This window comes from Labrus bergylta, chromosome 18 (genome assembly GCF_963930695.1).
Source record: "Labrus bergylta chromosome 18, fLabBer1.1, whole genome shotgun sequence".
In the NCBI taxonomy this organism is placed as follows: domain Eukaryota; kingdom Metazoa; phylum Chordata; class Actinopteri; order Labriformes; family Labridae; genus Labrus; species Labrus bergylta.
The window spans coordinates 9,471,758-9,498,937 of NC_089212.1; the positions used below are offsets into that span (position 1 = coordinate 9,471,758).

Here is a 27,180-nt window from a genome sequence, read left to right on the forward strand (position 1 = left end):
AAGCCGAAATACACACACAAACAGGATCCTATGGACATCCATTAAAGGAGAGGTACCAGACCAATTTCCGGATTTTGGTCCGTGCCGGGACTTGAACAGGCGACCCTCCAATTCCCAACCCAAGTCCCTACAGACTCAGATTTTGCTTTAGATTCTTATTTTATTATTACTGCAAAGTTACTCTGAATCACAAACTTTATCTTTAAAGCTTTAACTTTTACAAAACATTCACTCACCTCCCTTCATTTATCTTTATTATTTTGTTGAAGTACAGCTTCAAGGCCACACTCCAGTGTGACGCAGCAGCGCCCTCAATTGGTAGAAACATAGTAACGCCATAATTTATATTAAAGACAACGAGGCTGTTGTTCATATTTATACTTTATTTTTGTTTCTGAGGCATCGTTTTCTCCTCCAACACTGTAAAAGGTACACGTAAAAAAAGAACTAAACACCTGTACACTGTACATACTTAAAACAGTTTAACTAAACAACAGACTGCAGCCAACACTGAGCAGGTACAGGTTAGTCACTGTTTTATTTACAGTCATCAAACTTTAATGTTGAAGATTTCTGCAGCTTCATGTTCATTAAAGCTCTCTCTCTCTCTCTCTATCTACTGATTTTACAGAAATCAGAGCTGGTTGCTTGTTGATCTGATTGGTTGTTCATTTGGTTGCTTTTATCAATGCTAATACATTTTTAACATTTCAGTGGAGTGTCATGGCGGACTAAAACTGCGTGATGTCAGCTAGAGGCATGTCCTCTCAGGCCCAGAGGGACCAACCTTGGCATCGGCCTCCAGGTCATGTCTCCATCCCTCCTCGTCTCCTCTCCCACTACTGCTGCTCCATCAATGCTGGAGAGGTCTGCCTCTGTTGCCCCGCCCACCTTCATCTGCAGCAGGGGTGGCGGAGTCAGGACAACAGGACTAGGCTGTGATTGGCCCGTAGTGGTCTCTGTCTGTGCTGTCTCCGTGGTAACTGTGTCCTCAGAGTCAGAATCCAGCCGCAGGAGCCATGGGCTCCCCTGCTCCGAGGCGCCGCCTGGCTCTGAGGCCCCGCCCTGCTCTGAGACTTCGCCCACAGTGCTACTTTCCTCCTGCAGCCCCACCTCAAAGAATTGTTTCCCTGGAAACAGTACCCCCACTTCAGTCTCCTTGGAGTTCTGCTGGTTGAGGAAGACAATCTCGTCGAGGAGCGATGTAAGGCAGTCAGCCCCGCCTCTGATAGACACGCCCACTGAATCCTCTAACCCAAGACGCCGAAAGGAGGACTCGCCAGGACTGACCTGTGGAGTCTGTTGACAGTTCACTGGTGGTGGTTGTGTCACTGGTTGTTGTTGTGCCACTACTTTTTGTGTCACTAGTTGCTGTGACACTGGTTGCTGTTGTTGTGTCACTGGTTGCTGTTGTTGTGTCACTGGTTGCTGTTGTTGTGTCACTGGTTGCTGTTGTATCACTAGTTGTTCATGGGTGGTTGGTTGTTGGTCTGTGTTACGTGTCATTAGTTGTTCTTGTTGTTTTGTTGGTTGAACCAGTTGCAGCTGGTTGTTGATGTTTTGAGCTGTAAACAATAAAAACAAAATGAACAGGTTAGTTCAGTAAGCTTTCAATCAACAACTGAGTCAGCCAGCTGCTTAAGAACACAGTTGCCAGATTAGTTATGCTAGTTAGTAAGTTATTATTATTATCAAAATTAAATTATTATCAAAATTGTTTCTTTATTTAGTTCAGCTAAATCCATTAGTTAGTGTAGTTAGTTTGTTTTAAAGTTGAGTCAATTTGTTTTTTACAGTAAGTAAATTAGCTAGTTAGTCTGGTTATTTAGCTTGGTAGTTATCTAGTTAGCTAGCTAGTTAGCCTGGTAGTTATCTAGTTAGTTATTTTGGTTAGCAGTTTAATTAACAAGTCAGCTGTTAATTAGGTTGGTTGGTTAAGTCAGTTAAGTTACCCTAAAGTAATGATGTGAAGAGGGCGGAGCTACACTAGGTCTTACCAGTTTGTGGTTGGGGCAGTGAGGTTATGTGGATCTGCTGATTGGTCAGGCCTGGGATGCTGAGGGTCACTGAGGCCACGCCTACAAGAAGGAAGTAATCAGGTTTAGCTTCAATATAAAAGCATTTTGAGGGTCAATCAGGCCATGCCTTCAGACATGAATTTGTCAGGTTCCACTTCAAAATAAAAGCATGTTCAAGCAGATAACAGTACCGGCTGAAGCAGACGTCTGCAGCACAGAAGGCCCTGACATCACCGGGGTCATAGTCAGGACTGGTTGCCCCGGCAACAAGGCCCCTGCCAGGGACAGAGCCTCAGTGGGAACTAGAGCCTGATAGAGCGGCAGCTCTGGAAGGACAAACATAGACAGGAAGTAGACGATAGATCCAATGCTGTTGTTATGATCGTCCAGAATATTCTACAGATCAATAATTAATCAACTAGGGTCAAGCAACTAACCTGTTTACCTCCATACATTATAAAACTACCCTACAAAATGTCACATGATTTGATTTCAGTCTCTGTGAACAAACTTTAAATTACACAGGTCATCACGAATTAACCCTCCAACAAAGACATTAACTTACATACGAGTACATTTCATTAACATTTAAGGAAGGTTAAAGGTAATGTTTACCAATTAAACGCCGTGATGAACTCTAAACAAAATCTATGAATAATAGAAATGTGTTTGACCCGTCTCTCATCATCACCTTCTTTAACTCAGCTGCTCTGTATTCATCACTTGTGATACATCGTTAGAAAGCTACGGTTCTCGTGATCATGACCGTGTAAACCACAGCAACCACAATCTACACATCTGTCAGACCACTGACAAACAAACACGTCTTTGTGATGCATTGTGCCTCATTCACCGCTCTTAAAGGGATACGTCACCCATTGAAACATGAATCTGTATTGACATTGGGTCATATATGTAGTAGAAATGTGAATTAAATTTTGAAGTTGGTGCCTTCTTGGCCGAGAAAAGGCAGAAAGTGTCTTTTTGGCTCATGTGGATGAAATCCCAGAATGCACAGCACCGCAGGCCACACCCACTAAGGTCCTCTATTCACAGACATATTTAATTCAACACATTGAACACGCCGTTTCCTCAACTAATTCCGAGATTTCATCCTGAAGGAATTGGCATCTTGAAAATTCCTTGCAGAAAACAGACTATGTCTGCGTCCAAAGGCAAAAAGTGAGAGCACCGACACCCCCAGTCCGCCCCAGCTCGAGCCGGCCCCGGCTCCTCGTCCTCACCGCTGCCGACAGGCAGGCCTAATGTCTCGGCTACTGAGTTGGCAGCGGCTGGTGGCAGCCAGCAATATAGCAATATAGCAGTGAGACGGTTGCTGCCGACAGGCCGGTTTTGTGTCTTGGCTGCTGTGGCTACCCAGCGGCGGCCCATGGCCCCAGGGGCCATCGGCCGCAGCAGCCAAGACACAAGACCGGCCTGTAGGCAGCAACCGTCTTGTCGCTATATTTATATTTTTTCGCCATTATCCGCTTTCTCCATAGAGCCTGTTAGCATAGCCTCCAAGCAATGTGGCGGACATTAAGTTTCGATTCTGGGAGTGAGTTCCCACCCACTGATCTGTGATTGGTCTGTAGCGTCAGTGGTTGAAAATAAAAGGAACTAGAGTTGTAGTTTCACCCCGGTAACCGCAACAGCTTCTGATAATGCAAAATGATGATTTTTGCGTCATCGGAAGCTCCTTTTTAGACTTACAAAGAAATACAAAGATTTCCCATCTCAAGGGAAAATGTGGGCGGGATGCACGACCAATCAAAAATACTACCAGGTTTCTAATGATACAAAGCTTAATGCAAATGGATGAAGTATCTCTTTAAGAACTAATCTGTCAACTAACGAACACTTGGAGATAAGAACACCTTTGTGAATGAGGCCTGATGTTCAGATCATCAGGCCTCATTCACAAAGGGATTCTCCCATCTAAAGGTTGACTGTTCTCTTCAGGTTTGAATATTCCAATAGAAAAGGTCCTGCTGCTTCAACAAGATTTAAACTAATCACATCCATAAAGATCCATAGACTGATCCAAACTCTCAGTTGTTCTCTGTACTTATTCATGCACTCTGACCTTTCACCTCATTGGACCAATCAGGGCCTTCCATTCACTGTTCCTAGGCTACTGTAGCCAATGAGAGCCTGAGTAGAAACAGGACTTTCTCGCTCTCCCTATCGTGGTCGACAACACACCTGATGACAGCCTTGTGTCTTCACACACAACGTAAATACCGTAAAAAAAACAATTTATTTGATCATTTTTCAAACTAACGTCTACGTTCAAAATGAATGAAACCTTTAACAGAGATATGCAACGTTCACTGGATTAACCGCATTGTGCCCAGCTCGTTAAATAATCAACAACATCTCACCCTTCTCACCCTTCACCATCTTCCTTCTGCGAGTCAGGATGTTTGGGATCGTCCTCGTCCTGTCCTTAACTCCTGATGAATTGTGGGTAACAGTGGGAGCCAGGACAGGTGGATTTTTCAGAAAATGTGTCTGCACAGGTGTAGGTGTGGGCGGGGTCAGAGTGTGAGGAGCCTTAATAGGCTGCTGCAGGTTGGAGGAAGTTAATATGATGTCATCATCAGTTGATGAGGAAGCCACACCCCCTTCTGTATCTTGAAGATGATTGGCTGCTTTGTCTTTCTTGGACACCTGGTGTTTCCTGAGGATTCCCTGCTGACTTTTACCTGCAGACACAAACACAGGTAACAGCTGCACCTATCAGCTCAACATTCAAAACAAAAAATGTTTACACCTTCTGCAGAAATATTTCAACTCCTCCTCTCCCCTCATTGGCCTCATCGAGTAGGACTCCTCCCCCTCTGCTCCTCACCTGACCCCTGCTGGATCTTCTTCATGTAGGCGTCTCTCTGCTGTCTCAGACAGCTCTTCAGACTCTTCAGTAGTTTCATCTCACACTGCAGTGTCTGAATCTCCCGACAAGCCTGAAACACAACAATCGACTTTAACCCTTCGTCTCCTGAATTTCTGTGACTGAGACTGAAGTCAACAACAGAAAAAGTCGTCGACTAAAATACACCCACCTATCAACTTATTGATAGGTCGTTAAAAAAAACCTGTTTGTTAATCGAGTGAGCGTGAGGTAGTCGGCAGTCCTGCACCTCTCCTCGGGCTCACTGGCCTTAGAGTCAGGCGCAAGGATAGCATTTAGCCGTGGGTTTGTGTAGCGGCGTAACAGGTTGCCTGATCTGGGGTTGCTCTAGGTTCCTGATGTGTGGTTGCTCTAGTTTCACAATGTTTTGTGGCTGTGGTTGCTGGTTGTTACCTGTTTCAACAGGTGTGTCCTTGCAGAGTTTTTGTCATTCATCACGGACTGGAGAGCTTTGAAGGCGGTGTTGACTCTCTGATCTCGCAGCAACTTCTTTGCACTCAAAGCGTCTCTGTTGTCAGAAAAAAGAAGATGACATGTTGGTTTCGACTCACCTGGTCTTCTTTGCTCAAAAGGTCCTTGCTCTGATTGGTTGCTTGTTTTATAAAGTGAAGCTACAGGTAAATACTCATGTACCTTGTATCATTCCTGTCTCTAAAATCAGGTTCTTTTCATTATTTCCTGTCTGTTGTTTTTTTAAAGAGTGATTTCAATGTAGAAAATGGAGGACCAAGCCGTTATTCCAGTGATGTCATGGTGACCTCATCTTGAGACAGGAAGAGAATCAGTTCTTACTTTGAGTCCAGGTCCTCCATGATGCTCGACAGACTCCTCTGGGCATCACTCAGCTGACCAATCTCATCCATCATCCCCATGGTGACACTTTGAACATCATGTTCCACCTGAAACAAACATGCAGACACCATGTTCTTCTCTTTTATTTTTTCAGAACATTACATCAAAAACCATCAAAAATCAAATTTAAATCAACTCGTTCACAGTTCATTGCTTTCTGTTGTGATTATTGATTTAGTATCTGTTTATGGTCCACCTGAGAATCCATCACATTTGTTGTCAAGGCGATGACTTTCTCCTCATCAGATGAGTTGTCTGTCAGCTCATACATCTTGTCCGACAGAAGCCCTGCCTCCTCGATCACCTCCTTGTGTTTACTTCCTGCCAGTGGTGAGAGGGCAGTCAGAGGTCAGTAGGGCAATGTCAGAGGTCAGAGGTTGTAACAGGGAGGTCAGAGGTCAAACCTGTGGGGGGAGCAATGATGTTGAGATAGTGGTCCCTCCTCTTCATCAGCAACCTCTTTATCCCTGTAAGATTTGTTTGTGCAGTCCTCAGCTCTTGGATCGCCTCCTTCGCCTGCAGTGACAACACAAACAACACAAACTGACACTCTACTACAAATACACCAACCACTAAATACACCAACAAATACACCAACCACTAAATACACCAAAAAAATCAACCAATAAATACACCAACCGCAAAATACACCAACAAATACACCAACCACTAAATACACCAACAAATACACCAACCACTAAATACACCAACAAATACACCAACCACTAAATACACCAACAAATACACCAACCGCAAAATACACCAAAAAAATCAACTAACAAATACATCAACCAATAAATATACTATCAAACAAGTAAACCAATTAACCAAGCAATTATAACTAACCAACAACAAACAAATGATTTGGAAACTCAACAATTTAACAAACTAACCAATAAACCAAACAACAAATAAGCATACTAACTAATCAATAAACAAACTTACAAATAAAGAAACTAACAACTACCGTAAAATCCGGTGTATAAGACGCACTTTTAATACCTATTTTTTCATCTTAAAAGTTGGCTGTGTCTTATAAACCGGTGCGACCAATATACACACGCCATCATTACAGCGGGTGCAGCAGCCATTAACTGCAACCTGATGCGATTAAAAACCCATCCCCATTCATTGTGTATTGAAAGCTGAGTGCACGCTGTGCTGGGAAAGACGGCGACACAGGCCAGGCTGGCTGCGCGACTTTTTCCACATCTTTTCTCCCTCACCAGGTCATAATCATGCATTTACAGAAAACAGTGGTATATATTTTCCGTAAATAAACCTTGTGGAGTGCTCTTTTGATTGAAAGAGTCCTGTATTAAAGTTAAAGAGTGACCAGTGGAGTCAAGCAGCGCGGCTCGCAAGCTAGGAGTCTGTGCCTCACAACTTTCCCTGCAGGCTGAGAGCTCAACTACCGTACTGTAGCTGGTAGGAGCGCAAACTCCCGAAAGTGAAAAAAGACGGAACTAAAAGAATGACACAGCTGCACAGAAACTGCACGTTGTAGACATCGCTGAACACAATATAAATTGTCACGCAGGAAAACAGTTTAAACTTTTTTTTCTCTTTAAGAGACCTTCAAAACAGGGTGCGTCTTATATACTGGTGCGATTTATATTCTGGATTTTACGGTACCATTCACCAAACTAACCAGCTCTCTAACCGTAAAATAAATATAAAATATTTAATGTACCTTTTTGAGGATGTGGATCTTTGGTGTCTTCTCGTCCTGTCCCAATTCTCTCCTCAGATTTTTAAACAGCTTCATCATCTTCACTCTACGCTGCTTCTCCAACATGTTGTGACGTATGTTGTCAGGCTTAATGACAAAGAGAACACATCAAACCATCTTAAACATAATCCGGATTATTCTGTTCTGATATTTAACTTCTGGTAAATGGGCAAGTCTTAATCATACCTGAGATTTGACTGAATCTCTTTCTTCATCTGTTTCCTCCTCAAAGTCTGACGAGTTCTCCGTCTCCTCAGTTTCCAAGGTCTCTGATTGCTGCTTGTCTCCAACAACTGTCCCGGCAGCAACCACCTCAGTCTCCACACACATCATGTCCAGGTCCCTTAGGTTGCTACACGGCTCTGGCTCAGGTCCGGTCCTGTGGGCTGGGGGTTGAGGTGGGGATAGAGAGACCTCTGACCCTGGAGGGTTGGACTGGGATCTACTAGTGGTCTGGATTATGGTATGAGGTTTCTGATGGACTACCACCCCACAAGGGGCCGTTGTCACAGTCTTCACACCCAAGCTTGCCCCCTCACCTTTATCTGGATTGAGGGAGAGAAGATTCACAGAGGCCTTGGGGAGGAGTGGGGAGGAGGCGGCCATCTTGGTTGGGGGAGGGAGCGGGACTTTCACACAGGTGACAATCATTGGGTCCTTTGTGTGGTCAGTGGGGAAGACTTTAAATTTACAAGTCTCCCTTTGAGCCAAGACAGCAGAAGGGGGCTGGGTTGGGGCAGGGAGGAGGGGCAGGGATTGGGGGTCTGAGGTCTGACAGTAAGCAGGCTGGAGGACTGGGGGAGAACAAACAATTGTGGGAGGGGACATGTAAAGGGGTGATGTTTAGTCACATGATCAAAGTTTCAGGTGCTCACAGATACCATCATGATCAAGAACTCTTAGACAAAGACTATTTGACTCCTGATTGGCTTTGCCTGCTCCAAAGAAACTTTACAATTTCTAAATGGATAGGCGACTACAAGGATCGATATCGGCTCTGCTCATCTGTTTCTGTTTTATTAGCTCTATCACTGGAGGCAAACGTTACACTTTGAAAATAATATGTTGATGTTCTGGAGTAACTGAAGACGCTTATCAAGACAATTCAGGAGAAGGAGCACGTTAACCCTCCTGAACCAGGACCTGCCCATCCACCCAAACTGTTTCTGAAGATTCGTCAGGTAGGTACGGTGGCTGGTAAGGGTCAAACGCTCAGCAACTGATTAAACGACATACATATAGAAAAACGCGCAGCATATATAGAAATGCTGCACATTCAAAAGCAAATGCAAACTACCACAACAAATGCAAAGACACAAACGCGCTGCAAATAGGCAAAACAACTGCATAAGCATCAAACGCGCTGCAAGTACAGAAACGAAACTTGAGTCAAAACACAGACAACCAGAAAACAACAGCAAACACAGAAACGCTGCAAGTTCAGCCTTAAACGGAAGTGTTCCAGGCCTGTAGGGGCGCTGTGGATCTGTTTATTTAGCCTATGGATAGAGTAAGAGAGACAGCTAGGATCAGAAAGTTATGTTTTGATCGGGAAGTTGTACCGTTGAAAGACATAGGATAACTTAAATGTTACTGAAACGCGGAGATAAAGCGAGTCCGACTGGGATTTTAACATCGGGGACGAGAGCCGAGTGTGGATCCGTGGCTGTAGCCCCGGGATGCCTGCAGCTAGTGCTATCTCTGGGGCTATGAGCTCCAGCTGCAACTCATCCCTCTGCACCCGCTTTACCAGCCTGACACTTTGTGCTTTCGCCATCTCCGGTGTCCGGGTTGAACTCGCTACTCATCTCTTTGCTACAGTTTAACATTACTCCCTGTCATCAAACACTGACACTTCACCCACGGAGAGCCCTCTGCCCCGGGCCTGACAAGTTCAAAATCCTGGCAGACGAAAGTCCCGTAGCCTACTCAAGCCAGACAACGGTGCCGGTAGCCGGGCAGCCAACAAGACCTAATTTCTCAAAGTTGTGTTTCCCCCGCTACATGTTATAAAGTCGTGTTTGCCTATAATAGAAAGTGGGGCATAGCCCCGGCCTGTGGTCGTTAATGCATGTTCAGTAATGATGAGAAGAGACAGCCTACAGTGGTTGCTTCCTGTAGTGAGGTTGGATCGAGGTCAACAAACCACACTAACTTGGCAAACATGTCAGGTGCAAAAAAAAAGTCCAAGTTCAGAATCAAAAAGAACGTTTCTCTCAGACTCACCTTTCTGCACAGAACAGGTCTGGTCCTGGATCTTTTTCTGGTCCTGGATCTTGTTCTTTTCCTGGATCTTGGGGACTGGTCTCAGCTGGCTGAGGGGGACCAGTTGAACAAGTTTCCCGTCAGGTCTGCGGTAGAATTGTAACCCTGATGTGGTCTGAACTGGCTTCAGTATCATCCTCTGACCAGTGGAGGTTGGTGACGGACCCCGAACAGGACCCTGAAGAGGACCCGTGGCTGGGACCATCCACACCTGAGAGACCTTCAGAGCCGGGTTTGGACCTGAAACATACCAGAGGGTCTGAATTTAGACCAGAGGCAAGCAGTGACAGGATCTGAATGTGGACCAGAGACCAGCAAGGACATGAGGATAATGTCATCTTACCTGGTAGGTGGGCGGAGCTAGAAGATGCTGCAGGTACCACTGTAACCTGGTTGGTCTTTCCTGTCCTATTTGGGTACAACATCATTGTCACTACCCGAGACCCTGTCCCCTCAGGTGTTGGCGGGTTAGACAAGGCAGCTGATTGGTGGAGGAAGACTGGCAGATGAGACTCTGCGACAGATGCGACATTACTCCATCATCGTTAGCTGTCCGTTAGCATGTTATTGATCAGGTCAACCAGTGAGTGTTTGTTAGCATGCTAACACACATTCACTGGTTGACCTGATCAATAACATGCTAACGGACAGTCACTGATTGACCTGACAGTTAGCATGCTAACAGACACTTACAGTTTGGCCCGATCCAAGTGTTTTGTAATAGGTTGATAAGTTTTATATAAACAGGTAAAGCTCACCTGTTGGTGGGGTCTGGATGGAGGGAATTGGGACTGACGGCTGAGGTTTGGGTAGAGGAATGCCGACCACAGGAGAAGAGGAGGAAACATTATGGTGGGGCGTTCCAGGACTTCGGCTCTGGTGAGGTTCAGCGGAGGAGCCATGCTGCTTCCTGTTTGACCCCACTCGCCCCGTCAGGTAAGCTGCCAATCTGTTCGCAGGATGAAGTGCCCCCATCTGTCCCAACTGGATCTTAGCCAGAGGATAGAGTTTCCCATTCACCTGATGACACACACAGGAAAAAGGTGAACAGGTAAACACACAGGTAAACACACAGGTAAACAAACGGGTAAACAAACGGGTAAACAGATTAATTTACGGGTAAACAGGTAAACACACAGGTAAACAGATAAAAACACAGGTAAACAGATAAACACACAGGTAAACAGATAAACAGATAACCACACAGGTAAACAGATAAACACACAGGTAAACACAAAGATAAACACACAGGTAAACAGATAAACACACAGGTAAACACAAAGATAAACACACAGGTAAACAGATTAACTTATGGGTCAACAGATAACCACACAGGTAAACAGATAAACACAAAGATAAACACACAGGTAAACAGATAAACACACAGGTAAACACAGATAAACATAAAGATAAACACAAAGGTAAAAAGGTAAATACAAGCCGACAGGTAAACAGGAAAAGTTAATGACAGATGTGAGTGAGATAATCAGTGGGCAGAGTTTGATTAGTTGGGGGGACAGGGGGGCAACAACTCACCTGGACCAGGTGGTCTGTTCCTCCTGGCTGCTTCCTCTTGGTCATCAGGAAGCCAGCAGGTGAGACTCCTGTGAGGAATGGCAGACCCAAACTGATCCTCTTCTTCTTCTCTGATCTTATGTCCTGTTCTTCTCTGTGGTTCGCATCGTGCACCTGGTGATAAGTTGATGCTGCCTTCTCCTCACTGACATCCTTTGTTTGGTCATTTTTGCTAGGCTCCGCCTCTTCCTCTTCCTCCTCCACCTCTCTCTGCCAATCTTCAGGAGGCTCTGCCTCATCCTCCTCCACCTCTCTCTGCCAGTCTTCACTAGGCTCCGCCTCTTCCTCCTCCAATGCTCTCTGCCAATCTTCAGGAGGCTCAGCCTCTTTCGCTTCCACCTCTCTCTGCCATTCCTCAGGAGGATCCGCCTCCCTGAAAACCTGTTTCATGTGTTCCTAATGAGATACAGGTCCATTAGGATCAATCAAATCAAGGGCACTGCTCACATGCTCAGACAGATGTTCTGATTTACGAGCACCTTTACAGGTGTGTGTATGCTTGCTCAGGTGTGTGCTGTGTGAAGGGTTATTATCACCTGCTCAGGTGTGTGTATACCAGCTCAGGTGTGTGCTGTGTGAGGGGTTATTGTCACCTGCTCAGGTGTGTGCTGTAAGCTCTTAAAGTGAGTTCTTACCTGTTGTTGGTCTGTGTTAGGTGCTTGTTGTGCTGGTTTTTCTGGTTCTGGTATGGAGATGTGGACTCTATACTGTATGCAGCTGTCAGCCCCGTCCCCCTCAGCAGTCTGGCTGATGGGAGTTATGCGGTACCCCCCAAGGCAGAACGATTGGTTGAGTTGGTCCTGAGCCATTCGCTCACACAGGTGCTTTAACACCATGCTCCTGTCGGCGGCGCTGCCCCACTTACCCTCCGTCAGGATGATCAGACGCTTGGACGGCTTCGGGGTTAACTCGATACAAGAACTAGGGGACTGGACAGAGGAAACAACCTGATCTGGTCCAAGTGCTGCAAGAAACGACAACAATGATGTCACAATGACGTCACACTTAAATCTTTGAAATAGCAGCATAAGAAAGCCATTAGTCACACACACAGCCACTTTATGAAACAGTCCTGTGTCTACCTGCTGAGGGTGTGGAGCGCTGAGGGTCCTTCAATTTCACACGTTTCAAACGACCGTCTTTAGATTTTTTGTCCTCAGGTGTGTCCTGGAAGCAAAATAACTTCTGTCAGGTCTCACCTGCCATGACATCTGATCTCACCTGACCTCAGCCAATCAGGAGCTTACCTTCACTTTGTGGCTCCGCCTCTTCAGGAAATAACCTCTGACCCTGGCACAGCTGCTAACTGTTGTCCTCTCCTGCAGGCGGACAGACAGATCATAGAACAGGAAGTATGAACCTTTATTATGAAAGGTATACAGGAGAAGGTGGGTCTTACTGATGGGCAGGGCCGATGAACTGCTTTAGGGATGTGAATCGGATCTTGATCTGAGTCTCTGCCATCCCTCTTCCACAGAGTACGGACCCGTTGGGCAGGCTGGGAAACTGAGTCCGCCTCCTTCAGAACTACAAGGGGAGAGGTCATGTACAGGTAGACTACAGGTGTCATGATGTGATGTGACCGAAGGTAGACCTCAAGTGTCAACATTAACAGGTGTCAAGATGTCAAGCAATCACAAGTAGACTACAGGGGTCATACTGTCACGTGATCACAGGTAGTAAACAGGTGTAAACATTTAAACACTAAAAGCTAAGACTCCAGATTTTAAAATCATTTCTACACTTTTAGGTTTATGAAGAACTTCACAGTTTTAATCACATAAATACTGTTTAAAGGGATACTTCACCCGTTGAAACATAAATCTGTATTGACATTGCGTCATATATGTAGTAGAAATGTGAAATACATTTTCAAGTTGGTGCCTTCTTGACCGAGAAAAGGCAGAAAGTGTATTTTTGGCTCGAGTGGATGAAAGACAACAGCTCCCAGAATGCATAGCACCGCAGGCCACTCCCACTGAAGCTACGGTCCTCTATTTACAGACATTTACTACAACACATACAGCCGTTTCCTCAACTGATACCAAGATTTCTTCCAGAAGGAATTGGCATCTTGGAAATTCCTGGCAGCAAACAGACTCTATGTCTGTGTCCATAGGCAAACAGTGAAAGCACCAACACCACCGGTCCGCCCCAGCTCGAGCCGGCCCAGGCTCCTTGTCCTCACCGCCGCCGACAGTCAGGTCTCGTGCCGACTCTAACCAGAGAAGCCGTCGATGACGCAAAATGACGATTTTTTTGGCTCCTTTTCAGACAAGAAATACAGATGTTTCCCGTCTCAGGGGAAAATGAGGGCGGGATGCACGACCATTCAAAAATACTACCAGGTTTCTAATGATTAGGGCTGGGCACATTAACGCGTTAACTAATTAATCAATTATCGCCGACAATTATTTTATCTCGCCTTAACAAAGTTTTTATTATTTTTTTATTATTGTAAAAGTCTGTTGCTCACTGGCTTTTATTTTGTAAAATTCCATCGTGAGCGAGCCTAGTATGTTGCTTACTGCTGCGCATGACTGCTGCGGCGCTCACAGGAAACATGGAACAGTCAGAAAATAATTGGCAGATAATCAAGCATGGAGAAGTGTACGGAACTTTTACATGGCCATTTTCATTTTAAAGTTCTTTCAGACGGCGCAGTCGACAGAGCCAAAGTTATTTGTAACCACTGAGAAGTTGAATTTTCTTATCACCGAAGTACTTGATAAGTACTCTAAAATATGTTGCAGCCAGTAACTCAGGCGGACGCTGAAAGGTCGTTTCACTTGTCTTCACTTTATTTAAGCATTTAACAAACACTCTGCCTACAAGTCTCTTCAGCTGCTGAATGATAACTACAGCTTTCTTGCTAACTCCGAAGCATCACAAAAACATTCTTCTTCTCTGAACTCCTGCATGTCACTGTCACTCACAGACTCCACCTAGTGGTGTAGATTATGCAGTGCATTTAATTAATAACATGTCAACATCAACTGCTTGAATAATGTTGCAGTTCAGAAAAATACATTAGCAATATTGAAGACAAATTCAAAAAGATTATAAACTCAAGAATTTCAAATGACAAGTACAACAAAAATTTGTTTGTGGTTTCCCCGATAACCAAACAATAAACATCAATGTTCTCAATTGACCTGACACACTCTCCCCTACTTTAAAAATGGCATCCCGACATTTTCATTATACCGCTTAGCCTAAAACCTTTCTGGGCAGTTTTTTTTATATAACAAACAGGATGACATTGTGTCCTTGCAGTGGCAATAAGCTTTAGTTTTGTGTTTACTTGCTTTGATTACATTGTTTAAGTTGAGAAGTATATTAACAATAAAAGTGCGCTATACACTACTTTTGAATTAATTGTTGGATTTTGCATATAACAATGCGATTAATCGTGATTAATCACAGGAACTCATGCGATTAACGTGATTAAAACTTTTAATCGTTGCCCAGCCCTACTAATGATACAAAGCTTAATGCAAATGGGTGAAGTATCCCTTTAATGTTTTACATTTGATATTAGCTACATTTTTTTTATATCAGACAAAAATAATTTAAACTTCAGTGTCTCATCACCTGCTTTGGGTGACATCAGAGCCTGAAGCTCTCTGATTGAATGTTGTAGCTTAAGTAGCAGGTGCAGAAGGTGAACCTACCATAAGCCATCTTCATCCTCCTCCTCCTCCTCCTCTTCCTGTTTCCCTGGTGGGAGGGGCTTGAGTCCGGGTCAAGGTGCTTGAGGAGAACCACCTTCTGTTTGAGGCAGCTGCAGCCCAGCATGCAGGCGGGCCGGCCGCAGTGACTGATCCTGCAGCCATGAGACAAGCTGCAGCACACACAGCCCAGCCGGCAGAACTCATTCAGGCAGGGAGGGGCCTGTCTGCGAACCACCTGCACCGGAGTGGTCGGATTTTCGATGACAAAGCCCTGGGGGGAAACATAGATACCACATACAATCTCAGAACCCACTAGAAGCTCAGGGTCTACCCCGGGATGTACTCCTAGCTCAAAAAGGAGGAGGCCCTCTCGAGGGATCCTGACAAGACTTAAAACCCTCTCAGGTCTCACCTTTTGTTGGTAAAGAGTAGCAGCTACACTAAACTCCAAGTTCCTTACCCCACCCCCAGGCTGAGCCCAGACAATCCTGCAGAGGAAACTCATTTTGGTCAAATGTTCCACCATTCATTAATTCTTCTTTTGACCACTAACCAGATCTCATGAACTCAGGTGAGGGGTGGGACATATATCTACCTGTTAAAGAGGAGCCTAGCCCTCCTGGTTAGTTCCTTTTTTGTGACAGCATCGGATCTGATGCTGCATCAAGATGTCAATCTCACAATCAATTTTATACTCACTGTGAACAAGACCCTGAACTATCTGAACTCTTTATCTGCTGTGAAGAATTTCTCCACTGAGAACCATGGTCCCAGACTTGTAGGTTATGACATCATCCTGACCAGCTTACAGCACCTGCTGGAGGCCAGCAACTTGTGTACTGCCATGTCACTTCTTGACAACCTTAGCAACCTCTGACAATGATATGGGTAGTGCTTTCTCTGGACTCCCTCATCAGAGGATGCATTGATTGGGTTCAGGAGTTTCTGAAAGAGTTCTTTAATATCCCTGTCTGCATCAGCAGTTCTACACCCCTAAACTCTAACTCGCCCCCTGCTGAAAAGAGTCTGAGCCAGCTTGCCAGAAAATCCTTGAGGCCAACCACAAGTCCTTTTCCGTAGCCTACCAAAATTCCTACCACCTCAGGCTTTTTTCCTTGCAAGGTTTGAAATCACATCCCTACTGAACACTCTGTACTCCTCTGCAGCTTCCTGAGATCCCTGGAAGCTGCAGAGGAGTACATCTCTAACTATGGACCACTCAGACTCCACATCCACAATCTCCTTTGAGACGAAAGAAACGTTCATCCAGAGGGAGTTGAAGACCTTGTAGACATGGGACTCCACCAGACGCTTACAGTTCACCCTCACTACATGTTAAGGGTTTACCAGATCTGTCTGCAGCCTCCCCTGCCACCTGACACCTGACAGTTCTACTCCTCTCTTCTGACTCTCCCTGTGGGTGGTGGACCACAGGGAGAGGGTTGTGACTCAGACTCTAGTATGATCTTACCTTAAGAGTGAACAGTGATGTCAGAGCAACGGCAGCCCTCTCTTCTGTGATTCTGGTTCTGGGTTTTCCTTCCCAGACCCCTCCATCCTCCAGGTCCTTCTGTCTCAGCAGACCCCTTGTCATCACAGGAACACTATGAGTCTTATTCCCCTGTTCTGGGTCTGAATCCAGTGGAGCCAGGTCTTCTGAGACAACATTGGTAATGCTGGGGTGGATTAGGGTCTGGGACATGGTCCTGGGTTTAAGCTTCCTGCTCTCCTTTACCTTTGGGGGCGGTCCTGATGCAAATGGGACTCTCACAATGTGTCTCTGTTTCTTAGGTTTGTTGATTGGGGCCAAGGGTTCTGATATAGGGGGGGCTGCTGAAGAAAGGGAGGCAGCTGCAGTCGGAACAATGGGCAGTTTGGTGATATGGGTTGACTCAGCTGGACTGGATCCAGATGTAAGAGCAGATTCTGGTCTTGGTTTGTGTGATTTTGGACCTCTCTGCTTGGTGGTTTCTCTCAGGTAGGTTCGGGGCTCCTTTGGAGGGAGTTTGGGTCTCTTCGAGGGGGGAATGAATCCAGATATCAGGTCTGAGGCCACCTGCTTCTTCAGGATGCTGTCAAGGGTCCGGACGTAGCTAGTGCTGGTGGTGGGCAGTTGGTAGACTGGAGGGTCAGACTGCTGCTGAGACAGACTGTCAACTTGCCGATCAATCAGCTTTCCCTCATTCTCCAGGTACTGATCCAACATGTCACTACAGAATGCAGAGAGGTTCTTCTTCTGCGTGTCAGGACCAGGACCAACTGCAGGAGGGAAACATCAACAGGGTCAGAAGTCATGAAAGTCCTGGTTTAGATTCAGGCTGCAGAATGTTGAAGTTATTTATCAAAGTTTGATTTCTATATCTTTCAAGTGTATCAATATAGATTCTTATCAGTTAAATGAAGTCCTATTTTCAGCTGATAATCTTCACTAAATTAGATCACCTTCAGGTAGTGCAGGAGGGGGTGGAGCCTCTGATGGACTGAACTTCTCTCTCCAGCCTTTAATCTGAGTCACATCTGTTGTTTTTCCTGTCCGGGACACGAATGCACCACAAACACCTGCACAGAGTAACAAAGGTATACTGATCACAGATCAGTTTAATGTTTGAAGCTGATTTATCTCATTAGATAAACACAGGACAGTCTAGAGTCATGGTGGTCTAATGGTATTTAAACCTGGTTCAGATCCAGATGCGGGTACAGACCTGGATTTGAGGGATCCACAGAGAGTCCAGGTGGGGGCAGGGGCAGGCGGACCCCCAAGTACTGCAGGTCTATGGCCTGAGTGGGATCCAGCAGGTTCATCTTCAGACCCACTAAAAACAGATTACACCAGGTTACACTTAGGGACATCGGATCGGATATTGGTCCAATCTGATCCTGGTATCCGATCCTGACACAAATAGCTATATCGGGTATTGGTGACAATAGGCCAATCTGTGGGCAGATCCTTGAGGCGGATCTATACAATATACTCAGTTCTATGCTATTCTGTGTTTACAGCAGCATGTCTGTGTGCTACATCAGGCTGTCACGTTAGCAGGCTGTCACGTTAGCAGGCTGTCACGTTAGCAGGCTGTCACGTTAGCAGGCTGTCACGTTAGCAGGCTGTCACGTTAGCTGGCTGTCACGTTAGCAGGCTGTCACGTTAGCAGGCTGGGTTATGTCATAACTCTCTCTCACTCAGTGAATTCTTCTCCACTGCCATGTCTCTAACGAAAGACATAAAAAGCCCAAAAATCAACCAAAAAAAAGAATGCTAAAAGAAATGTATGCAACGTACCTTCCTGCAGCACAGGATGGATCACCTGTCTGTGTCTCATCAGTTTCAGGTCTCTCAGGAGGATCTTCTGGAAGGCAGCAATCTTTTTCTCCAAGCTGTCTACTGCCAAATAAAACACTTTATTATAAAAGAGACTAACTGGCTGCTAGCACAGATTTTCTGAAAACGAGTGTGTTGTAGGGTGCAGGATGGAATTAACTTAGCACAAACTTTAGAAACGGTTAAAACAAAAAACTGCTTACATTTAAATTTAACATACAGTAGTGTACATTATTTTAGCTCCTGTTCCTCATTTGTGATACAGTTAGCTTAGCAACAACTAAAAGCTGTTAACTTTAGCATTCTTTAACATCCTACTGAAATAAAAGATGTATAATGATGCCAAACTTTCACCGTTAGCTTCTAGGGCTAACAGTTATTTCACAGTTTCAGAGAGGTGTGGAGGTGCTTTAGTGTTCATGACATGGCTACTCTGCACATTATTGAAGAAAACTTTAATGCTGAACCATATAAACAGGTAGAAAAAACAATCAGTCGTACAGAGTTTGCCGACCTCACAGAGTGATGCTACAGAGCCGTAAACGTGACTGTCCCAACTTTTTTTAAACATTTTGCTTCAATCAAATTCAAATTGGGCTTAAAATTCTCCAGAAAAAATTTACTTATTAGTTAGAAATGTTGTCTTTGGGCTGTTTTCATTTAAATATGGAGTTAGCATGTTTTACAACAGCACTTCTTTTATTTACATTTTACACAACTTGTTCTAAAACTAGGTTACAAGTGAGACATATTTACATTACTTCCTCTGTTGATAGAGCTCAACTAATAGTTCCCCTTACTGCCCGTGAGTATGCTAAGCTAGGCTAACAGTTCCCCTTACTTCCAGTCAGTATGCTAAACTATGCTCAACATGAAGAAGACAGATTAAAGTGATATTTATCCTCTAAATCCAACAAAGAACACAAACAAAGTGTGACTTATATCTGTGAGCTGTTACCATGCTCAGGTGAGTCCTCCGGTGTCTGCAGGTGACCTTCAGGTGTCTGCAGGTGACCTTCATGTGTTCTCTGAGCCTCAGGGTCTGATACTTTTAAAGAGTCCACAATGTGAAGTTTGAGGGCCTCCTGAAATATAAAATGTATTTTCTGTAAGACTGTTCACTGACACAACAACAATATCCGAAACTTTTTGAAGATCCATAGAGGTCTATATTGAAACAGTTACTGGGCCTAAATAAGTTAAATTATACCTTACAACCAATAGTTTGACGAGCCAAGCTCAAGATCTGAGGGACACGTGGCGAGAATTTATGCATTTGCAGCTCATAAAAAAACCTCAGTTCACTTAAACCTGAGTTTAACCTCCTGTTAAATGTCAGAGTTAACTTAAACCTGAGTGTAACCTCCTGTTAAATATCAGAGTTCACTTAAACCTGAGTGTAACCTCCTGTTAAATATCAGAGTTCACTTAAACCTGAGTGTAACCTCCTGTTAAATGTCAGAGTTCACTTAAACCTGAGTAAAACCTCCTGTTAAATGTCAGAGTTAACTTAAACCTGAGTGTAACCTCCTGTTAAATGTCAGAGTTCACTTAAACCTGAGTGTAACCTTGTGTTAAATTGTTGTATCTTATTATTGTATTCCTACTTGGTACTTATTTTATTATCTCTATTCTATTTTATTTCCTACTGCTGTGTTGTGTGAAGAGGTAACAACCAAATGTCCCCCTGGGATTAATAAAGTATTTCTGATTCTGATTCTGAAATGTCTGAGTAAACTTAAATCGAGTGTAACCTTGGGTTAAATTACAGAGTAAACTTAAACCATAGAGGTCCTAAAACACTGTTTTGACCTGAGCAGACAGGTGGAGGTGTGGGGGACTTCCTGGCTCTGTAAAAACATTCAGTTCAAGTGTTTAATTAGAAACAGACTTTGTCACTGTGCAGTTTGGTACACGGCACAATGTTGCACAGGGCAGGTTAGAGCTCAGATAGAACACCTCTGTGATGTACCTCTGACAGGTCTCACCTTTGATGTGAAGGAGATAAACAGCTGCTCCTCCACCTCCTCAAGGTTCGCCTGCATGCAGGTGTAGGTGGAGTTGTCTTTCTCCTGATCCGTGTGGGTCCTAGCGACCTTTCGTCGGCGACACTTCTTCCTGCGTTTGCAGGGTTTGTTGGCTTGGACCATCTGCAGCGGCTGAGACGACTCCTGTGGGTCTGCTTCAACTGTGCTTGAAGGCAGGCAGGTTGCAGCCACCGACTCTGAGTTTGAAAACTCCACCCCCAACCCCAGGTCATCGTCCATGGAGAAAAGGTGCACAAGGTCAGCTAGTGATGGCGTGGGTGATAACGGGTCTCCGTCTAAAGAGGAGAAGGTTGGAGACAGTGGCAGCTGGAGTGCGAGGGGGGACAGCTCTGCAGAGAATGGTAGTGACTGTTCGTTTACCTGAAACATCTCAGGGGGCGATGTGGATGGGTCCAAAGACTGTGGTTCAGGGAGGGAGGCAGTCTCTGAAGGCAGCACAGGAGATGGAACAGAGGCTAAAGGAAGAGTGTGTGGCGTGGACTGAAATGTTGTGAATGAAGAGTGGACGTCAGGCTCAGGTGGAGGTAACACTGTATGCCATTTAAACACTGATTCAGCTGATTCTTCTTCAGGATGAACACATTTATATTCAGAAGTCTGAGAGCTGAGTTCTAAAGTTATAGAGACAGGCAGCGAAGGTAATGGTTCAGGAGAACTTGTAGGAGACAATGGCTCAAAGGCAAAAGAAGAACACTCTGGATCAGGAAGCAGACACTCAGTCTTCATGGTGGGGGAGGCTGATGGGTGTGAAATCTCAACAGGTAACACCAGGTCAGAGGATGGTGAGGGGATAAGAGAAAAGGAGCTCATGGGGGAAAAAGATGTCAAAGGGGGACAAAGAAGCTCATCTGAGCTGGATAACACAGGTGGACTATCAGCCTGATGTTCGGTGGTGATTTCAGGGTCTGACATAGACATATAATCAGTTCTTTGTCCGTTCGAAGCAGCTGTAGCTTCCTGACCTGATGGACTGGAAGGCCAAGTGCTGGGTTCATCAGGTGAAAGACATTCATCAGCACATGAGGACGTCTGTTTTTTGGACTGAGTTATATCTTTAGGGGGGTCCTTTGAGGAAGCAGGATTCAAAGTCATGGGTTCAGAAGAAGTTTCAGACGGGAGTGCTGGGGGAGGAGAGTCCTGCCTGATCTTTGCTTTTTTACGTTTTGTAGAGTGCTGCTTTAAAAACAGAGCTAGAGCTGGAAGAGGCAGCTGTGCCGGACGTTTGTGTTGTTTAACTTGGTCTTCTGACGGAGCTTCAGGCTTTGGTTGGTCCACAGAAGAGTTCAGTGTGTGCGCTAAGTCCACAGACGAATTCTGTTGGTGCTCTGATTCCACAAAAGAGTTCTGTTGGCGCTCGGAATCCACAGACAAGTCCTGTTGGTGCTCCGAGTCCACAGACAAGTAGTGGGCCGCTAATGGAGTTGATGAAGCTGATGTAGCAGGACAATCAGTACTGATGTTCAGTGACTTCACAGGGTCTTGCCTCACTTTCCTGGTACTCACAACAGCTTCATCTTTGTTTGTAGCTGATGTTTCACCGTGTGTTCTGACAGGTTTACTGCCCTCTTGTCCATTGTGTTTTAGAGTTGTTGTTTTAGTGTTGGTCCACTCAGTTGTGTGATGGATGTTGTTGTTGCTCAGCTGGTCCATGTTGCATCTTTGTAGTGAAACGTGAGCCTCACGAATCAGCTCAGAAAATAACTTCTGAGCTGGAGGAGAACTGAAGGAAACCAAACCATGAAACATGAGCCATTATCATGATAAAAAGTAGAACTTGCATAACCTCTGATCAACTCAACACACAAGATCTCCTCCATTTACAGCCAATCACACTAAATCTAGTTCATGTTTAGTGTCGTAATTCAGGTACAACCCACCCCGCAACACACCTTAGAGCTGCATACCTGAAAACTGTGTGTGGATATCATTTATTCTGTGAGTGTAGTGAAGACAACTGTCCACTCAGAGCTGAGTATGATTCAGTGCTCATCACTGACTACAACTTAAACTTCACGCTGTACATGAAACAAAGGCTGTAGCAAAGATCCCCATAACAGTGCACCCTGGGAATTTCTGGGTAACTATTAGGACACTGATCCAAACCCATTTAAAACTTAATGTACAGGTTAAACATTGAGCTAAAGCTCTGTGCTGACTAAATATCATCAGTTTATACAGTGCTTTATTCAGAAGACTGCTGAGGGAAATTAAGGAGTTTGCTTCCCTCCTTGTTCTCTCTCTTGACATTTGTAAATAATTAGAAAAGCATGACATCTTACCGTGAACTTTCCCCACTGATCTTTGCAGCCGACTGATCTCTGTTTGTAGTCTGCAGGTCACATGACACTGAAGGCATCAAGTTCGCTGCTTTTGAGGTTCTCAGTTTATGGTTTTCCAGTAAAGACTTCAAGCTCTTCTTCACAGGATGCAGCTTGTTTGTTGTTGTGCCTCCATCTTTGCTATAATCTTTTTTAGAGTTCACTTTTAGCTTTGAGATGTCCTCCTTCAGTCCTTTAGCGAACGGGTTACAGTCGACCTTCAGCTGAGCAAAGTGAGAGTTCTGGTACGCTGTGACGGCCATGAACTCAGTCTGAGGGAAAGTGAAGGTGAAGACAGCAGGACCGCTCAGCTTGATGTCTTTAACAGGCTTGTCAGTTTGAAAGATGTGCAAACGGGGCAGGTAGCGGTGCATAGGATGCAGCATGGTGTTACCCTCTTGGTCTGTCAGGTTGTTTGTGAGCTTCAGTTTGTAAAAGGACACTGGGTTCAGCATCCAGTGTTGGCCCGTTGAAGGAGACTCTGGATGGGCAAATGGTGCACTCTTCACCTGAGACTCTGCCTTCCCAGCGACCTGCCAGCTGCTGCCAGTCCACTCATACTTACTGTTATCCAGAGGTTGAATGTCCATGATCAATGTGTACTTCCTGGACGGCTGCAGGCCGGAGATCCGAAAGCGACAATAGGGGAACATCCTACTTCCTTGTTTGGTCAGAATCATCTCTGTTCTGCATTTAAAGAACTCGTTCCACATGCTGTTGTTGTCCAGAGTCACTCTGATGCCTCTGCAGACACAGGCAGGTGACAGGCCACCAGGTGAAATGCTATCTGAACCTGCTGGATACTTCAAAGCAGGAAGTCCAACAGTAGCCTTGATGGCTTCCTCTGATGGGTTCATGTAGGGGCTACCCATCATACCGGCTTCTTCATTCGTCAAACAGGTGCTGTGTTTCCCACCTTCATTTCTCCTCCCTGGTTTAAGAGCTGCAAAGCACTCAGGTAGGTGGTCTGCTGCAGGTGTGAACCCCCCTTCCTCACAGAAAACCATTCCTCTCTGCTTCTTAGAAGCCATGGACAGATTCCAGACATCTACAGAGCAGGATCTTCCTGCTTTTTAACCATCTGTGCCCAGGTTCAGCATCCTGTGAAACAAGATGACACACTGTGTTTTCACTTTCTTACAGAATATAAAGCTTCTACTCATGAAGCTCTTACGTGAATTGAGTTCAACCCTTTCTGTTGTTAACCTTAAGATTTTAAACTGCAGTGTTATACTGCAGACATTACTTGGTTGATGACACGTGTGACCTTCAGTTAAGCTGAGCTTTATGAGCTGATGACACTATAAGTGGGCGATAGTACTTGAAATTTATATCATGATCATTTTTGTGTGATTTTTGCTTTAACAGTATTATATCACAGTATTACAAAATTAAAAGGAACTGTGCATATAAACACATGAACATGCACCCACGACCCTCCTATTCAACTCATCTGTGTGCAGGAGACCAGAGAAAGAGGGTTTATAAGTCTGTGTCTTACATTGTGTTGTAGCTTGTGACTGAATCTGTGTAGTTTTAAGGGTTAGGGTGGAGTTCTGTTTGGCTGCTGATGAAAACATATTTCTCGATACAACTCTATTTCTTGACAGCCATTGCTTTGAGCATAAATCAGGGCCTCAGCATGCTTCTTTTAATCATCATGGACTGAAGACAAACAAGTTATCCGTTAATGACAGACTGAGAGCTAGAGCGGGATTTAAGCCTCTTGACGAATGGTTACATCGCGCCCACCTGTCAATCATATCAGCTACCCCTCTAACTATGGATAACACGTATCGTTTGAAAATCAAAACAAAGCGGATTTTAAAGGGGGAATAGCAGACAGAATCACTCCCATGATTCTCTGCCAGCCTTGGCATCATCTTTTGTTATTGTTTTGATTGAGAGCCCCCTGGCGGCGGATGATTTTACATACTGTGCGTATAAGTGAATTACATGCACTGTGTGCAAAATTATATATATATTATATCTTTGTCCCCAACTACAGATTTTCATACTATTCCTATTAAGCATGACGTCACATTTAGTATGTAGTACGTTCAGAGATATAGTGAGAAAAACCCTAATGTTTACTTTATTGGACAGATTTGTATAAGATGGAAGCCTAGAACCCCAGAATGCACTGCAGCTCTCAGCCTATCCAATGCCAGAGCTCATCAGTCAGCCAACGAGACAGGTACAAATAAAGGCAACCTTACTGTGATATATTTTATATGTTGTTAATTTTATTAATATAACTACTTAGCTGTATTAGTAATACAATTTTGTTGTTGAATTGTTTTTATGCATCGATGATCACGCTAACTTCCGGAGCTCGAACTTTCCATGACCCATTGTTTAGTAAGTTGCTAAAGGTGTGCTGACCGTCATGTCAGTTAGGTTTCATACACAGCCTTTGAAGTCTTTTGAGATTGAGTTTAGCTAGCTGTGCGTTTAAAATGCAGCTTATTAACTGATCAGCAGTGACCAAGCAACATAACAGCCTGACATTGCTACAACTCACCCAGCTAATCCGCTACAACGCACCCAATTTACCTACTAACCCACAATAAGTCATCCACTATAATTTACCCACAACAACTCAGCCAGTTTACCTGACAACTCACCCGCTACAATGCACCAAATTTACCCGCTAACCCTATACTATTCAGCTGCTGCAACTCACCCGCTAAAACTTACCTAGCTAACGGCTACAATTCCCCAACCAACCCGCTACAACTCACCCAGCTAACCCACTACAACTCACCCAACCAACCCGCGACAACTCACCCAACCAACAACTCATCCAGCTAACCTGCTACAACTCACCCAACCAACCTGCTATAACTCACCCAGCTAACCTGCTATAACTGACCTGCAACAACTCAGCCAGCTTACCCGACAACTCACCCGCTACAACTCACCCGCTACAACGCACCCAATTTACATGCTAACCCAATACAATCTAGCCGCTGCAACTCACCCGCTAAAACTTACCTAGCTAACGGCTATGATTCCCCAACCAACCCACTACAACTCACCCAGCTAACCTGCTATAACTCACCCAAACAACCCGCTACAACTCACCCAGCTAACCTGCTACAACTCACCCAGCTAACCTGCTATAACTCACCCAAACAACCCGCTACAACTTACCCAGCTAACCTGCTACAACTCACCCAGCTAACCTGCTACAACTCACCCAACCAACCCGCTACAACTCCTTTCATTTGGAGCTGCAAAGTCCTTTTGCATCTTTAAGAAAAAGCTAAAGACCCAGCTCTTTCATGAATACCTACGACCTTAATATTATTCATGACGATAGTGATGATGATGGTTTTGTTTGATAATAACGATTTTAGGATGATTTTGATGCTGATTAGAACTCTCAAGAACAGCTGTCGATGAACAGCTGTGCATTGCCTGTCATCACCTGTGTGTCCGAACGGACTTTAAGCTTTTCATTGGCATTTACTGACGTTTTCTTCCTCCTTTCTAGATCTTTGCTTGTGATGTACTTACTCTCTGATGTAGGCTACATTGCTTTGGATAAAAGCGTCTGCAAAACAAAATGCAGAATTGTAGAACTCACCTGTACAACTCACTTCTACTAATCAGACAGAGCTTAGCTCAGTCCAATTAGCGTCCTTTACTGAAGTTATATACTGACTCTGTGATTTTACTGACTTAATCACAATTTTCCCTCCTTGAGTATACTCTTAAACTGAGCCTCATGTCATCATGTAGCCGCCATGTGTTAACTGAACATGTGAAACATGTCAGAAACATGGAGAAGGAGAAACACATGAGGAACACTGATGTGTAACCCTCACTGAGATGAATGATGAGCTTCATATTAACCTCCGGATGCTTTATATGAAGATTAATGTGATGTCACATGAAGCTAGCAGTAGGCCTCGTGCTCAGCCATTATGGATTCCATGAAACCTGAACCTCACGCTCGGTTCTTCCTGACACACCGGGCCACGCGCTCTCTTTACCTTCAGCTGGTCGAACACGTCGGTTGTTCGCCGATGCGACGTTAATCCGAGCGTTAGTGTCTGTGTGTCCGTCGACTACACATCGTCGACATCATGGATCTTTGCTTAGAGAGGAAAAACTGCATGCGGTGTCCTGCACTGTGACGTCACCACCCGTCTTCCCACTGCGCAGCCTCCGACGCCATCTTGCAGTCGCCACCTGGTTCAAAAGTGTCCCGGAGGCATCACCACCGACACCGGAGGACCTGCAGTGCGGTATGATCTCAGGAGGAGCAGGAAGGAACATAATGTGACGGAGGACAATATTGATATTTACGTTAACGTTAGACAGACACCGGGACCGGGGACGTTAACGTTAGACAGACTCCGGGACCGGGGACGTTAACGTTAGACAGACTCCGGGACCGGGGACGTTAACGTTAGACAGACTCCGGGACCGGGGACGTTAACCTTAGACAAAC

The 27,180-nt window shown here is 44.9% G+C and overlaps 1 protein-coding gene across 3 annotated transcripts; it reads right to left on the bottom strand.

Moving 5' to 3' along the window:
* Positions 1 to 365: 365 nt before the first annotated feature.
* On the bottom strand, positions 366 to 26,871 carry mgaa (MAX dimerization protein MGA a). Of its 3 annotated transcripts, none has more exons than XM_020654782.3 (28): positions 26,720 to 26,871; positions 22,680 to 23,819; positions 20,341 to 22,120; positions 19,311 to 19,437; positions 18,314 to 18,412; positions 17,736 to 17,846; positions 17,473 to 17,589; positions 16,502 to 17,289; positions 15,031 to 15,301; positions 12,756 to 12,883; positions 12,604 to 12,675; positions 12,439 to 12,523; positions 11,992 to 12,320; positions 11,318 to 11,752; positions 10,540 to 10,801; positions 10,125 to 10,295; positions 9,743 to 10,021; positions 7,703 to 8,310; positions 7,478 to 7,603; positions 6,189 to 6,300; positions 5,981 to 6,105; positions 5,725 to 5,831; positions 5,326 to 5,440; positions 4,873 to 4,984; positions 4,403 to 4,726; positions 2,210 to 2,344; positions 1,998 to 2,078; positions 366 to 1,565 (listed from the first exon to the last, which is right to left on the bottom strand). In XM_020654782.3, the coding sequence occupies exons 2-28, from the start codon at positions 23,747 to 23,749 to the stop codon at positions 748 to 750; spliced, it is 8,787 nt and encodes a 2,928-aa protein (XP_020510438.2). In that variant the 5' UTR covers positions 23,750 to 23,819; positions 26,720 to 26,871; the 3' UTR covers positions 366 to 747. The 3 variants fall into 3 exon arrangements, with proteins under 3 accessions (XP_020510438.2, XP_020510439.2, XP_020510437.2); XM_020654783.3 differs by having other exon boundaries at positions 10,125 to 10,262; positions 18,314 to 18,415; XM_020654781.3 differs by having other exon boundaries at positions 18,314 to 18,415.
* Between the last annotated feature and the right edge of the window lie 309 nt (positions 26,872 to 27,180).